Source organism: Ips typographus, linkage group LG1, assembly GCF_016097725.1.
Source record: "Ips typographus isolate SLU linkage group LG1, UJ_Ityp_2.0, whole genome shotgun sequence".
Classification (NCBI taxonomy): Eukaryota; Metazoa; Arthropoda; class Insecta; order Coleoptera; family Curculionidae; genus Ips; species Ips typographus.
The window spans coordinates 22,678,544-22,695,792 of NC_138422.1; the positions used below are offsets into that span (position 1 = coordinate 22,678,544).

Genomic DNA, 17,249 nt, shown 5'->3' on the forward strand with positions numbered 1-17,249 from the left:
TTTTGGTGTATATGATGTGTATTTAGATGTTTTATGTAAATGAGTAAAACAACAATCAAATCGAGCAAAAATATATTAAAACTTAAATCACTGAAAATACTTGTCAAAATAGAGTAAAACTTCAAAGAATCATATGGTTGTTTCACCTAATCCAACAAATATATAACATTTAAAAAAAATAAACAACCAAAACGAGTGAGCATTCTGTTCTATTATTGCTAAAAATTTAAAAACAAATCAACTTGATTACTGCAACTTGACACTAAACATTTCCAAACAACTTATTGGAACTAAAAAACAAACATTATTTTACACTCTAATATACACAGATTATTCAATTTCTAGTATTGCTTTAAACCTAACTCATTAAATAATACTTAAAAATACTTTATACAAAAGTTTAAATAATATATTTTTCGGCATCAAATTAAGCCAAAATAAATATCTCGTTTTTGTGACTTGATTTCACTAAGCCTGACCTAAATATCGTTGAATTTGTTCATATTTTCCTTTGCTTCCACAATTTTTGATTTATAAACACAATAGTTATTTTGGTTAGCTTTGGTTATACACGTGTTCTCCCACGAAATTCGTTTATAGTCTACAATTTTACAACTGTTTTGGAGATCACAGCTTCTCGCCACTGAGACTCATCATGTTATAATAGGAATGATCTGGGAATCTCTCCAATTCAATGTAGTCAGTCTCCGTCATGATGAGGTTTTCCAACAATGTGACGCATTCGGAAAAGGACGGTCTCATGTTGGGGTCGTTGTCCCAACAGTAGTACATTATGTTGTAGATTTCTCTACGGCAGTGTTCAGGTTTGTCCAATCTGTAGCCGTCTCTAACCTACAATTTTGAACTATCAGTAATGCTTTATTTGGAAATTTGAAGAATGATTTACCTTTCTCATGACTTCAGCAGCGGATAGTCCAGGGTAGGGAGTACTACCTAGAGTAACCACTTCCCACATTAACACTCCAAAACTCCACACGTCCGATTTGACTGAGAAAATGTTGTCGTATAAAGATTCGGGTGCCATCCATCTAATTGGTAGTCGTCCTGCAAGGTTAACCAAACGATAAAAGTGGGAATATACTAAAGTTTTTCTGAAACTCACCTTCGCTCTTTCTCTCGTAAACGTGAGAGGTAATAACGTCTCTAGCAAACCCAAAATCGGCAACTTTACACACATGCTCATCGGTAATGAGGACGTTACGTGCAGCCAAATCTCTGTGAATTATCTGTACAAAAAATTAAATCTCATTAGGTCGTGTAAAGTAGCTGAAACCAGTATAGTCGAGAAAAATTGCACCAATTTATATTACCACCTTATTAGTGATGTAACTGTAACTGTGGGTGTAACTTACCGTAACCGGTTACTTACCGTTAAGGTAAAGTAAAATTCGGTGTCAGAAAAATTTACAATATTTACCAGTAAATTTCAATTTGACCAGTAAATTTATGGGTTTAATTGAAATTGATTGATTTGTGGAAAATACTGCAAGTTTTGGAAATGGAAGCAAACCAAAAAGAAGATTGGGAGCATTATTCAAATCTCGTAAATGAGGCCACAGAAACAACAATAGTGGAGAACAGCATATTTAGAAAAGAGATAATAGAAGGACAGCGTTTAGTCCCTGATTTGAAAATATAAGAATACATTTCGAAACATGAAACAGCACTAAAGGATTACTGGCTACAATGGGATTATTAACTTTAACTGCGAGATCACAAAATCATTCACAAATAGGAAAGTTCAGAAAAAAAAAATTCTTGCTTACCAAACAATAACATTGACCAAATAGTCGTGGAGGAGGACACTTTGGAGTAAACCGGACTTTAGCTAGAGGAAGAGACCGCTTTTACTAAATCAACTGAAGAAGTGCGACCTGTGCTCCTCAAATAAAAGTTTAAAAATGCAAGAAAAAGGGATAATGAGTATATCTCCCACAGACAATACAAAAGTGTAGCATTCAACATAGCACCAGGTTCATTATTCCAAGCTGTAAGAGAGAGAGCAACAAATCTATGCAAGTAGTCATAGACTACTTTAGAAAATAGATAGAAGTACAGTTTGCGTGGAAACCATATGGTTCCTTTAGAGCTCTTCCTTGAAATCAGATTTTTAGAAGCAAGTGATTAATGTTGTGGGAATAACAAGAACGCAAAGAAGACCAGAACCCTTTTGTGGTTTGGGGGATCACACCTGTAAGCACGAGCTCAAATTGAAGCAGGAACACGGAAGCTCTGGGATTAACTCACTGGATTGGCGCACTCTAAGAAAGTTTTTGAAGGTTACAACCGGGAAAGGAGTAAAGAATTTATAAAATTGGACAGAAGAAACCTACACTCTCTGGGCATTGTGGCCACCTGAAACGAATAGGCCTAGGAAATCACGGAAACTGCAGATACTGTGGGGATGAGCAAGAAAGTCCTGAACACCTGCTTTATGAAAGTGATGCAGTCTCAAACATAAGAACCAACTTCTTTAATAGTAAACTTTCCATGTTTCTGAACGATAATCGAAATTGGGATAAGTTGATGTCGCGATGGTTCCAAACACAGGACAGACAGCCATGGAAAGCAGTCAGCCAAGAGTGGACAAATGAAGGCTGAAGAAGAAAAAGAAGATGCCACGATTGACTTTTACCAAACTTCTATGTAGACTATACAAATTTAAAAAAGGATAATGCTCCTAGAACATTTTACAATAACTAGGAAATGTTTATGAATTTACGTTCCTTTTGCAATAACAAAGTATCTAGCATCTAAGTTAATTTTAGGTACAAACCCCATTCATAGACAAAAAATCCATCCCTTTTGCCACTTGATGGCAGAACGATGTCAAATCCCTGGAAGTCAAAGTTTTGCTCTTCCCATGCATATTATTGTAATACCGTTCCGCCCTGGAGTCCCTCAAGTAGCCTTGCAATTTCCCCCGAGTAATAAACTCCATAATAAGAAAGATAGGCTCCTTGTCAGTACAACACCCCAACAATTTCACCACGTTCGGATGGGGTTCGAGCATCTTCATCACTTTCAGCTCGGAAATCAGGTCGCTCTTCTCTTTCTCGTTGGCGTTCTCTTTTAGGGTTTTCACCGCCACGATTGTTGGGCCAGCGTCTTTGCCTTCCAGGTCTAGGGCCTCACATTTCCACACCTGACCAAATGCACCTTCACCTAGAATGCTGAAGAACTTGAGACGATGCCTGGGGAATTCCCAACGGTCTGGGGTTTTATCGTCTGGTGGTTGACCTGACTCGGTTGAGTGCTGTTTTAAAGCTATTTAGTTAAAAAATCTGAAAGTTTTATTTAGTGAAAGGGATTACCTCCAGTTGGGTTCCTTCGCGTTGCCAAGGCTCATATCGGTTGCTAAACGCCCTAGGTCCACGCCATTCATGCAAATTGATGTTGCTGTCTTCTCTTAAAGCTGGACTTTTCCTCTACAAATCTTTAGTTTCTCTAAACTGGTTAACTGATTAAAACTACTTACAATCTCATCAGATTTATCTTTCTTCTTCTTGAAGTAAATCTTCTTCCTGAAGATGACAGCAATAATACCAACAGTGAAGAAAACCGCACAAACCGCCACTATGGAGACGATGGTGCTGGCCACTTCCGGAGACTTTACCGTGAAATCTGCAGGTGCTAGTTCGTTTGTTTCGAGATCGTTTACTTTGCTATCATCCTGTAAAATACACATTTTATGACTTTCTGGTTTACATCTTTCTGCAAAATATTTACCTTCTTTGACGTAATCACTTTTCCACTGCCACCTTCCACACTTTTTTCCTCCAAACTGTTACTAGCCACATCCTCAATTACTGGATTCTTAACAGGCCTCAATGGAGTCACTTCTTGACTATTATTCCGTGGCCTAAAGTGCGGTTTGTGATTACTAGGCAACGGGGGTGGGTTATTCGCAATATTTGGTGGTGGATTGTTGATATTCCCGATACTGGTCGGCAAATTGGCTGGAATTTTAGGTGGAGTATTGTGTGGTCGTGGGTTAAAGCGCCCAAAAGGGTTGAAAGCTCCCCCGGGAAACGGAGGACCGTTTAAGGGCGGTTTGTAGGGCGCTGAGGAGTTGATGATGTTCACATAGACTTCGGTCTTTGCTTCTAATTGGCCGTCACTTAGGGTGACGTACAAATGCAAGTCGGTGCCAGCCTACAAGTAATGTTACCAATTTGCAGAAAATATTTTATATAGTAGTTTTCGTATGAGTTTTGCTTCATTTTGATTCTTTTAGTTTCACATTTTTTAAACCACCTTACTTACTCACCTTGCCTTTGACGGAGTCATTCAAATAAACTGCTCCTGTATGAGGGTCGATGCGAAATGGCAATGGGTCTGGAGGCTTGTCCGATCCGAAAAACTGGATGGGTTGCAGACCGTAAGTTAAATTGTCGTTTTCCAGATCGCTGCCGTGAACCTGGACGATCTTGCTTCCGATTGGTTCGTTGTCCGGAATCTGCCAGTTTCGGTCCATGTACATCGATGGAGGGGTGTTTTCTGATAGCTGACATTGACCTGAAATCAAGAAGTGGACTGTAATATGAAATATCAACTAGTTTTTTAGTTAGCAATTTGGATATCAAATGTTTTCCAAACAGGGTTTTCCACAAGGTATAATACTAAACTAACTAAATACAAGTTATAATGTGTTGTGCTTGAAATATAGGTTTTGTTTTTATGACTTGGTATATACAAACACATCACTGTCTATTGTCCTGCTTTGGTTTATATTAGAGTATCATTTAAAAGTTACATGCGGAAAGCGTCTTTCCTGCCCGCTCCGCTTTGCGTCGTTCGGGCAACTTCAGTATGGTGCGGGAAAGTACCACTTTCAGCACTTGTTAGGTTAGGTTAGGTTATAACTATTAAAACACTACAGGAACTCCAAAATGCTTCCCAAACAATCGGAATCCTTTCAAAACGGTCTAAAAGTTTCCAAACGCTTTTAGAACAGTCTAAAAGATTCCAAATGCTCTCCAACAGTCGAAAAGCTTCCAATAAATTCTAGAACCGCTTAAGAATTTCCAAATGCCTCTAAAGCATTCCAGAACCTTCAATATGTTCTTTAAACTGTCCAAAAAGTTTTCAAAACATTCTAAAATCTTCCGTATACCCCTATGCTTCTAAAGCAGTTTAAAAGCTTCAAGCAAACTTGAACTCAAAAAAAGTAAAAAAAATTACATCTCAAGTTTTGTGCTTTTTTACAGATTTGTATGTTTTTTTTTGAGGTACCTAAATAGTTTTACTTTTTAAGCGTTTTTTTCACGATTTTAGTGGTTTTTAATCCGGACTCTAGTCATCATGGTCTTTAATATAATACCTAAACTAAGTTGTAGACTATAGTCAGGAGAATCACCTTGTATACAATAATCTCACGTTTAAACGCAATAAATAAGCTGAAATCCTGCAATTAACTGTTAGACGTAATTACCATAGTTTCCAATGTCTGTGAACAAAGTATTTTTATGAGCAACCAATTATCATTTTGCTCTGCTGTAGAACAGTGCAAGCAGGAAAGTACGGTCCAGGATGCGAAGATTGATCACCTTCACGTCTGCGGAAGGTCGAGCGCCGCCATTAACATTTATATTCAATTAAAACATAAAATAAAATAAAACCTAAATAAACGTGCTGTTCTCGTATATCATTGAACTCGGTCGCTATTGGTGATTTATATCACATAATAATGTCAATGGTTATTGAAGCATAATTTCTTCGAAGATATCAGATATATAAAGAGCGACTTTCGATTCTCGAAGTGAAAGTGCCGCAGACAATTGGGTCGTGGTGATGCACCATACAAGGTTGGGCACCTTAATGTTTGTTTTTCTTGGCGTGGGCTTTCATTTATGCTTTCAAAATTGATAGAAAAAGAAACGACACGCTCTTAGTTCTATTCAAGTTTTAAACGTTTTGTTGCTAATCTTGCAGAAAATGAGGTATAATATTAATTTCATGCTCTTACTAGAAATGCATACAGTTTTATGTCTAAAACTGACTTTTGTTTAGATAATGGGAGCTATTTGAAGCTCCTGGTAGATAAGCTTGTATGGGTTCTTTAACCCAAAAAAAGAAAACAGTAATGTAGATGACGTAGATAAGAATAGAATGGTGTTATTACTTATGGATTATGAATTGCAGAATCTCATACCATTGACCTCTCATAACGTGTCCGAGATATTGCAGTTTTCTCTTTTTAAGTTCATGTAGTATCCCCACTCCCTTTTCCGTTCTTCTTAGGACCTCTACGTTTGTAACATTTTCTGTCCATGGTATTCTCAATATCCTACGGTATGTCCACATCTCCAAGGCTTCTAATTTTTGCTCACAATATACGTTCAGGGTCCAAGCCTCCACACCATACAGAAGGACCGGGAATACATAGCATTTTGAGCATCCGAGTCCAGGCTCAGATCGCGACTACAGAGCATCTTCTTGATCCTCATGAAGAATGCACGGACCTTTTCAATGCTAATCTTTATTTCGGAACAACACTCCACAGAACAGTTGACACTGGCCCCCAAGTAGTGATAGCTCTCGACTCTTTCCAACTTTTCGCCTTCCACATACAGATCCTCATTTGGACTTCAGTTTTGGTAACAATCATGTATTTGGTCTTCTTAACGTTGAGAGTTAGATCATATTAACGTTACTCAACATATTTTGAAGGTTAGACTCATGTTTTCGGCGAGAAATACTGTATCGTCCGCATAGCGCAATTTGTTAATTTTCAAGGGCTTTGGTGAAAATTTCCTCTGAATACAGGTTGAAGAGGAGTGGCTAAAGAACACAACCTTGTCTGACTCCTCGTTTCCTTTCCACTGCCTTAGTTAGTTCGGATTGGACGCGGACAAATGCACTTTGGTTTAAATACAGATTCACAATTATTTGTATGATGATGTTTTTTCGTTTTAGAGCTTCTATTAGTTGTTTGTGTCTCACACAACTCATAATACAGTGAAAGATCGTGGGAAGGAGGTCTGTTGGAAGCAGAAGAATATCCTGGCTTAGGAACTTACTAGAATGGTTTGGCGTCACGGCCTCCAACCTATTCAAAGCCGCAGTTTACAAAGTAAGAAGAGCAATGATGATAGCCAACCTCCGACAGTGAGATGATACATGCAGAAGAAGATTACTTACATTCTTTTATTTGAAAGAAATAATTGTTTTTAAGAGATTTGAGACATTTTGTTAATAAATATTTATCACACATCTATTTTGGAGGGAATATCTTAGACTTGGTAATTTGGAAGCAGCAAAATTGCCAGAAGAAGAAACTTTAAAATGTCAAGTGTTGTCTAAAGTTTTCCTCTTGCCAAATTGCCAAAACAAACTTATTGAATTAATTGAACCATTTGGCAATTTTTTAACACTGAAGATGGTATCTGAGTCGTCATCAGACATTTTATGTCGATTATTGCCAATGATTCAGAATTTAAGAGGGTTGTTAGACCAAATTTTTCTTTCGCGTTTTCCCATAAAAAAGCTGTTCTACAGAGCTGTTACATAATCTAGTTATTTAGTTGCATATAGAGCAACATATCGTTCCTTTCTAAGAAGACGAGTTACTTAAGAGTTAGTTGTCTCAAAAACCACTAATCTTGCATAATCAAAAACATGTGTTTTTATATTCAAAATTCTGACTTTCCTTATCTTAAAAAAAGTTCCTGTAAACACAAATTTTCATCGCATAATATAGTACCAGTCTTTTTAGTTTGTTCTTCTAAAAAAATCCCTTTTCTGAGATACATATAACTGTCTTCTTCCGGATGATCCATATATTCTTCTTTTTCTTCTTCAGCCGTCTTCCATCCGTTTTTGGACATGAACCTCTCCGTGTCTCTTCCACTTCTGTCGGTCTTGTGCTATCCGGAACGAGGTTCAACCTACTTTTTCCTTGATATCATCAGCGACTTTGTGGCCTACCTCTACTTCTCGTTGTTTCTCTGGGTCTCCAAAGTCCAACCCTTACTCTACCTCTTTACGATCATTAGTCAAAAGGTTGCTAAGTCATACTGGCGGGCTGTTTAAACAATATAGTTTTTTTTCAATACAAATTTTTACGAATTTAAAGTATTTTAAAAAATAAAAAAAATACGAATATCTAGTACATTCATGGGATACACTCATGCAAAACAAAATCTATTGTAAAAACATTTTGGATTAGTAGCGGACTTAATTGGCTGCTGCTGCTGCTTTGGCTTAAATCAACATTTGTACCAAAGAAACCCAACGTCTCACAATGTGATGACTATCGGATGATAAGTCTTATGTCCCATGTCCTGAAAACCTTTCTTAGAATCATCCACACGCGAATCTACAAGAAGTGCGAATATCAGATGGACAACACCCAGTTTGGATTCCGAAACGGACTCGGAACGCGTGGAGCACTCTTTTCCCTAAATGTAATGACACAAAGGTGTAGAGACATGAATGTGAATGTATTTGCATGTTTCATAGACTATCGAAAGGCGTTCGACTGAGTTAATCACCAGAAGATGATCGAAATTCTAAGAACAACCGGAGTTGACGAACAAGACCTTCGTTTCATATCAGAACTTTATTGGAATCAAACGGCGGTGATAGAGATGGAACAATCAACATCAGAAGATATGCAGATCAGACGGGGTGTTCGACAGGGTTTCGTCTTGTCTCCACTCCTGTTTAATCTGTACTCAGAAACGATATGTAGAGAGGCACTGGATGGAGTCCAAGGCGGAATCAAGATCAATGGAACGCCAATAAACAATATCAGATACGCCGATGATATAATAGTCAACGTTGTACAAGAACTGCAAAGCATCATTGATTCCGTAGTTTACTATAGCGAGATGTGTGGATTGCATCTCAATGTCTCCAAGACCAAACTATTGGTCTTTTCTAAGACTCTAATAAATGCACACCTGCGTGTCAAGGGACAAACAATCGAACAAGTGACCTCAATAAAATATTTGGGAGCTAACATCAATAGCCAGGGCGACCCGAAAAGGGAAATACTTTCAAGAAATGAGCAAGCGAGAAAAATCTTCATAAGAATGAATTATTTTTCTTACAAGACTAGACCTCAGTTTGGAATTCAGAACTCGAATGATCACATGCTACGTCTTCTCTGTTCTACTCTATGGATGTGAAAGCTGGACTCTAAATTCACAGACCGAAAAGAGAATAGAAGCTTTCAAAATGTATGTGTATAGGCGGATGCTGCGAATTTCATGCATACAAAGGATCACCGACGATGAAGTACTCCAACACAAACAAAAAGAACTACTGAGCACCACCAAGGAAAGAAAAATGCAATACCTGGGTCATGTGATGAGAGGTGATAAATACGAAATACTACGCCTCATAATGGAAGGCAAAGTACAGGGGAAAAGATCAGTAGGAAGACGCCAAAACTCTTGGCTAACAGATTTAAGGAGATGGTTCGACCGCTCGTCTGCAGAAATCCTTCGTGCTGCAGTTTCCAGAGCAACAATTTCCATTTGGATCGCCAACCTTCGGCAGGACAGGGCGTGATAAGAAGAAGAAGTGGACGTCCTATGTAATTGGTTTGTTTTACCACAAAGTTTCCACTAACAAAGGAATTTAAGAAAGATTTTGTGCCCTGTCCGGATGTAGTTAGTGATTCTAATAAATAAAATAATTAACTAAATAATTGATCATCAATTATAACATTAAATAAATTATTCATAAAATGCAAATTATACTACTTTGGTGGAACTAAATACATCATACGTAAATAAACTCAATTTTCTACACAATTTCTAATTAAGAAAGAGTCAACTGTAATTCAGAATAGTCATTTGAAATACAGAAGAGTAATTCAGAAAGTACATCAAATGTGATTTAGTTTAATTTTTAATTATTGAAGTATTAAATTCATTAAATATATATATTAATTTATTAACGTGTCTTGGAGTTTCACCTTTGGTAATTTTATTCACAGATAATGTATTTTATGGAATTGCCTTTGAATGTTCTGAATTTTATTTGATGGTTTCTGAATTACATATTCTGTATAACACTTGATGGTTTCTGAATTGCAGTTCCTTATTCTGAATTACGTTTGACCTTTTCTGAACTACATTTGGAAATGGTGTGGTTTTAACCACTAATTGGTTTCAATGCTGTTATTTGTAACTGACCAAACAGTACTAAATGACATTTCTCAGAATTTGAAAGGTATTATGTTAATATTTATCAACGCAGAGAACAGAATGTTTAAACACTAAAATTTAGGTCAACCAACATGGAAACGGATGCAAGAGACCACGAGACGATCCCTTTCACTTAACAATTTCAATTTGTCCACTTTAACATGTTTTGCTTTTTGTTTTAACCCACCAGAAACTTGTCTCCCATTAAAAAATTATTAGCACAAGTCGCTCGCCTTGATAATTTACAAATCCGAATGAATACCTGGTTTCGACAGTGGAAATACCTTTGCTCGGGCAAATTATTATTAATAATTATGCCGACTTCAAGGTCTACCCTCCCAAGTCCTGTTTGAATATCTTGACTCGATGACAGTTTATTTGATCCGGCATTAAATTTGCTGTCGCCTTTAATTTTTCATTAATTCCGCCTCGGTTACGTATATTATTATATTTTGTTTGTTATTAAGGTATTTTGTGGACGTAGCAGGATTCCCCATTTGCAGTGATTTAAAATTGACGATAGTGAATTCCAATGCTTGGTTCTGGTCGAACTGGATTCTGAAGAAATCTAACCAGTTTAGCTGGTAGTAAATAGATCAATGACTGACTGGTGGTCATTAATAAGATTGCCGTTGAGTGCACTTGAAGTCTATCATATGCAGCTTAACAGACGTTGCCACTCAAAAGTCTTTATTTGACGTAAATGTAAATTTAAGTTACTTTACTGTAAAAACATTTTTTTTAATTAAAAAAGTCTTAACTTGACAACTTGACCTTTTATACAATAATAAGACACTAGTTTCCGGTATACTGGAATTTAGTACTTTTGTAAAGTCTGCAATACATGATCACGTAAATTAATATACAAGGTTATTCATAATCATAACAGCGAATAGTGCTTAACATTTTCAAAATTATAATAATTATTGTACAAAGTCAACTAAACTGCTCAGCCCACCAACTAGAACAATGGAGCTTCGACATTTTGAAACGAAAAAACAGATTTTGATGCAGTTTGCACTGTCCTAGAGTTGAACTGACTGTCTTTTTGCTGATATAAGCAACTTTGACTTCTAATGCTCTGAAATGATAAAACTCTTTTTGTTTAATCATAATAAATAGGATACTGACTTTCTCTAATAGATCTCATCAGCTTATTAACATCACAATGTTGGATATTCAGACAATATGCTGGCAAATTTTCAACCTTCCTGTTTCCTTTGATTGTTTGCGAGAATAGAAGTTTCAAGTTTATTAACAAATAAATTTGTTTAACTCAAAATTACTTTATCAATTTGAATTAACAAATTATCTGTTTATGGTATACAGGGAATGTGTACTGGAAATGACGAATCGTATTTGAATGATATAGACTATTGTGTGGAAAGGTCGATGATCAGTTTTCTAGTATGACAGATGTAAACATTGCTATGTCACACGGGTCAATCCTGTGCCGTGATTATATGTATGCCGACGACACCTTCATCACGGTATAAGCAAAGACGGAAGCAAGATTGTATGGTAGAATAAATACTATCGTATCTTGTTTTAATGAATGATAATTAAAAAATGGTTAAATTTTGAATACAAGTAAGACTTTAGATTAAGCAGTGCCAGCTCGCTGCAAAGTTAGACTTTATAAGCCATAAAAGTGACCCATAAAGAACATTTTACCTCGAGGCGCCCATTTTAATTTTTATTACTATTTATTTGTCTAGAACCACCTTCCTTATAATACGGTACTATGGAAAAACTGTGTAAATAATCAGAGGATATTAGGTCAAAAAAGGTAAAAAGACAAATTTTGATTAAAAAAGAGATATAGAGAGAGAGATAGATTATTGTTTTCTAAGAAATGGCAAAAATAGACTAATGAGAAAACGAACGTTTTAAAAACTAAATTTTCAACTAGAAAATTTTAGATTTTACAGGTACTTCTTTCTGACCTGGTATAGTAGTTCCAGGGCTTCAAGTCAAATTTGCTTATATCAGCAAAAAGCCAAATAACCAATTCCTAAACAGAGGAAACCTTATCAACATCAGTTTTGTTTTTAAATAAGAGCAAACCACAAAATTTTCAAATATTTTTGATTCAACAAAGTCAAATATTCACTACTGCCCAAGAAGAGTGATGGTTGAAAAATGTTGTGTATTCTTGTATCTAAAACTTCAGAAGATGGCATTGCATTGATGAAGGTATTAAGTAAAAAAGAAATAAAAAGATTTTTACTTGCATTTTTTAAAAGTTGGTCAACATATTTATTGTCTTTATTAGCGCGACATATTGAAGAAAATTAAAATTCCAGCACAGTTAGAATAAAGAGTACTGTATTTTGCACACCATGATAGATAATCGGATTCTTTATACAATATGTATGCATTTAATTTTTTTGAGATATCTAGGATGAATTTAGAAATAACGTCCTCTACCGAAAAGACGCAAAACTAAATTGAACAATTTTTTTTGGGACACTTAAGGAACAAAATATGCTCTTTAAAATGTCCCAAAACTGAAGTCTCTACGATAAGCCGTTTTCGAGATATTTCATTTCTTTCAAAAAGCAAAGTTTGATCCATTCTTACTACTTTATTTAAAGAGATTACTTACATTTATGATATTTTTACTATAACTTTAAAAAGAATTCTTTTAGCCACTCGTAGCCACATTTACTAAGAATGATTTTTCCACGAGGTGTATAGTTTCTGAGAAACAGCCGCTTGCTTATTAGCCCACCCTGTATATTTAGTTAATTGAATAAACTATACAATCGTGTCACTTATAACGCTGTATAAAATTTATGTCGCTAAAATATTGACAATTAAGTAAAGTAAATGAACTTTGCTTTTGACTATTAAAATTTCTAAGTTAAACAAACACACATCAAAAAATTTACATCTTTACCGAATTCCAGTTTATAACAACTTTTTGAACAATCCTTTTTTTAAATTAATATGGTTAATGTAAAGTTTGTAGCTCAATGTTAAGTCATAAACCTGTTTTGGTAGTTGATTCTATAGAAATACCAAATATCTTAGACGGTGATGTTGACACAACTTCTTAGATTATTCATGATTTCTGGTGTTAATTTGAACCTTGAAATAGTCACACCGACGTTTTTACTGTTGTTTTCGCGTCATACAAAAATTCCAATCTTAGTATAGGTATGTCGAAAAATAAGAACTCCGTTGTAAAATATGTGGAAGTTGTATGTGTAAGATGGTATTACTACAACATCTTAGCATACTCCAATACAACTTACAAACTTACAGAAAATCCAAGATGCTTTGAAAATAAATTATCTGATAAGAGGTTAAGTAGACCAAAGAAGAGTTGAAACTTACAACCCCTCCAAAAGAGGACTTTGTGCAAACGAAGTTTTCTAGACGTCTAAAAGCGTAATTAAGACAACATGGAGAACCTGAGAACGTACCATAAAATCTTTGGGAAATGACTGTAAGGGGTGAGATTTTTTAAAGCGTTTTGAATAGGATATTGGAGGACAGGTTAAAGCTATTGGCGACTACATTGCTACGACTAAAAAACACCAATATATGCCAAAATTAAATTTAAATGATCCTACACTCCAAGAAGAAGCTAAAAATTATACAAAACCTTCTAGAAATGGTTTATTGGTTTAACTTGGAAGTAGCAAAATTTGTAAAACCATATATGATAGGAAAACCAAAACAGGTTAAAACTATCCTAAACACCACCCTGAGAATACCTGAAGTACTTGTAAATATGTAAATCCTTCTGAACATGATTTATCTTGACCTGAACAAATCAAAACTGGAATAGAATGTTGGAAACTTTCAACTTTTTGTTGGACAATTTGGGAACCCTTTTCATCTTCAGTCCAACCAAACTTTCAGTCTACGACAACGCTATTTTGGCATTGCAACCTGATTTATTGTGTTTACTCTACAAATTCGAGCAAATACTCTAAGATTAGTTAATATTGAACTATATCTACATATAAGATTTTTTTCCACTTAAACCTGTGAAAACTAATAGTACTAGTAAAGCATATTTGAGGTTTACACATTTAATTGGTAATTTCGATAATAAGTTTGTACAGGTACTGCATATTTGTTAAATTTCCCTAATTAAAGCACAAACATCAATCTTTATTAAAGATAATTCTGTTCACAGTACAGTAATTATCAATCATCTTTCAAAACAGCAATCTTCTCAACTGAAATTTTTGTAATTTCTCCAAGTAAATTACCAGCCAACTACTGCCACGTTTAATTACACCCTAATTGTCCATGCAATTTGTTGTACTATCTCACGGTTTTTTTCTTAGTTTTAATAGGCGCACATAACGTCGCAAAAACGACGTAAAAGCTCAACCATTTAAATGTCAAGACTCCTTTCATAACGCGAATCTTCACTTTCACCAGGGAATTCCATTAAGCCAATCAAATACACTGCGAGTAGTCCCAAAAAATGTTGAATGCGGTTGGTTAATTAATATTCTTGATGCTTATTGGAGAGTTTTTTTTATTGATTAATTCCGCTTTGGGTATTCAATAGTAAAACATCTGATTGGCGGTTTGGTATTTTTTAGGTTTCCTCATTTCACTCGGTTAAATTCACGGTCATATTTTTTACGTTGATTTTGTCCAATAATTTTGGTGTGGTGTTTTGATTTAGGTGGTCATCAATCATTACTTCTGTTAATTAAGCTGACATATTATTATGAATTTCTACAAACGCTACCATATTAGGTTGTGGTTTAAAATCAGTTTTATCAATATGCAGACATTTTTTGGATCTATGAATTAAAAGAAATTGACTCACCTTGTGCAACGAAACATGCTAAAGAAAGTAGTCCGATCCATGATATCCGATGCATGATTTAAGTGATTAATCCTCTGGTAAAAGGCACTGGGTTCATATTAACTCCTCGAAGAGGCTCATCACCTCGATGACTCACCAGAACCAGCACAAAAACACACACACCCCAAAAAAAGTCCGTTTTTTACGGTTCGAATTCGGATGATGACGCGCGATCGGCCATAGTCGCGACGAAGAACAGTACTACCCAGAGAGAACCAAAGTCAGCGAGTACCGACGTCGGCGAACAGGTTTTAGAAAGTCCAATGTAAACACGGCGATTTCAGTTTGTGCAACTAGCCGCGAAGAACTTAACGGTACTTCTTTGGCAGCGCGAAATTCAAACCAAATTGTAATTAAGCGAGAGCGTCTGCAAGAAAAGTCTGACGGCACAAGGTCTGGCCTGCGTGCAGACCAGTTGGTGAAGGTTTACTCAAAAATGTAATTTCAGTTTTTTGCAAAATGTGTTTTATACTTTAAAGTTTTGTTGTATAGTCAGCACAACCCTTTTGAAATCTTATGGAGATATACAGGGTGGTCCAGTTTTAAATGTCAATAATTCACCAATCCATAGCCAATTAAAAAATAAGTTGACATTCATTATGTCATTTTCCTGAAAAGTGCTTCCTAAGGAAAATGCAGCCCTTCAAATTTCTGTTTAAAAAATCGGTTTTTTGTCATAACTGTCAGACCGTTGGAGCAATATTGATCAAATTTGGAACAAGCACTTTATTACACGTTATTACGGTCAAAACTAATCCAACCCAACTTAAAAATTGTCTTGGAAACGGAAAATTCACTTAAGAAGTTTAAAAAATATTATTGTAGCCAGTTTTCATAGTTTCCAGACCAACTGAAAGACTTTAGTATTGAAAATTGAATTAGAAAAGATAAACATTTCAGAAGCTTAAAAATTGTGTTTGTAACCAGTTTTCATGCAAATCGAGAGACTTTAATACTAAAAATTGACTTGTAGACATAAAAACTACTTTTTCAAGAATTTGTTACTACAAATTCATACATTTAAACCTTAAAAATTGACTTGAACCCCAAAACGTAACTGAACTAATGAAAAGTGACATCAGAAGCTTAAAATTTGCATTTGAAGTAAGTTTTCATAATTTGAAGACAAATTTCAATATTTTAGTCTTGAAAATATTCTTAGATGCAGGGCATTGACATTCATGAAAATTGTCTTGAAAACGAACTTTTCGTGCTTTTTACTTTGCTTTTCATTTTCTTCGAATTCTGGACTATTTTTAGTGCTTCAAAACTGCTTTCAGCTTGGAAAATTGAGTTTCAAGACTATCTTTACCAAGTTATTGACATAGCAAACTTAAAAAACAATTTTTACATTCTTCATAGACTTAAAATGGCATTCCAAGCTTTGTCACTATTAAATCGACTTCTAGACACCTCAGTGCTAAAAATTCGGGTATTTCTTAATAAACTAGACTGTTTTTAGTGTTTTAAGGCTGTTTTCAGTGCCTCAAATCGAGTTTCAAGACTTGACCATAGTCTTGAAAATGTTATTTCAAGCTTCTTCACTATTAAATTGACTTCTACACTCATAGGTGCAATAAATTGTAGCATCTCTAAGAAATTCAGACTGTTTTTAGTGCTTTTTAAGACTGAAAAATCGAGTTTAAGGCTATTTCAAAAAGTCAAGTTTCTTCAGTAATAAATAAAGTAAAAAATTTTGGTACCAAATGCTACAATAATAGTCTTGAGAACTAATTTTTAGAAATAAAATAGTCCGAAAATTTAATTTACTTCTTGACTTGTTGAAAGTTGAAGAAAATTGAGTTGTACACCAATTAAAGTCTTGAAAATATACTTTTGGACTCTCTTTAGTCCTAGTAAGGTCCGTTCTAGCAAGTCAACTTTTATACTATTTTTAGTAGTAAAAAATGAGTTTCATGCACAATACAATCTTTGTCTTGATTTCCGAACTTTTTTTAGTTCTTGAATGCCAGTTTCAGACACTCAACCAGGATGAATCATAAGACAGAAAGCGAATCATAAGACCATTCCTAGTAGTAAAAAAGTTTTTAGACTATTCAGTACAAATTTGGACTTTCACAAGTCTTGGATGTTCAGTTTTAAACTATTAAACGATTTTTTAAATTGAAATTTGGAGGACTTTATCTTCCTTAGGAAACCTTTTTCAGAAAAATGACATAATGCAAGTCAACTTATTTTTTGATTGGCTATCAAATGGTGAATTA

The 17,249-nt window shown here is 35.1% G+C and overlaps 1 protein-coding gene across 1 annotated transcript; it reads right to left on the reverse strand.

Moving 5' to 3' along the window:
- Nucleotides 1–57: 57 nt before the first annotated feature.
- Cad96Ca (tyrosine kinase receptor Cad96Ca) lies at nt 58–15,267 on the reverse strand. Its single transcript, XM_081978172.1, has 9 exons — nt 14,986–15,267; nt 4,292–4,539; nt 3,751–4,176; nt 3,500–3,694; nt 3,336–3,449; nt 2,798–3,277; nt 1,124–1,247; nt 908–1,065; nt 58–852 (listed from the first exon to the last, which is right to left on the reverse strand). Exons 1-9 carry the CDS (start codon nt 15,038–15,040, stop codon nt 628–630), a joined length of 2,025 nt encoding a protein of 674 aa, XP_081834298.1. The 5' UTR covers nt 15,041–15,267; the 3' UTR covers nt 58–627.
- Nucleotides 15,268–17,249: the final 1,982 nt, after the last annotated feature.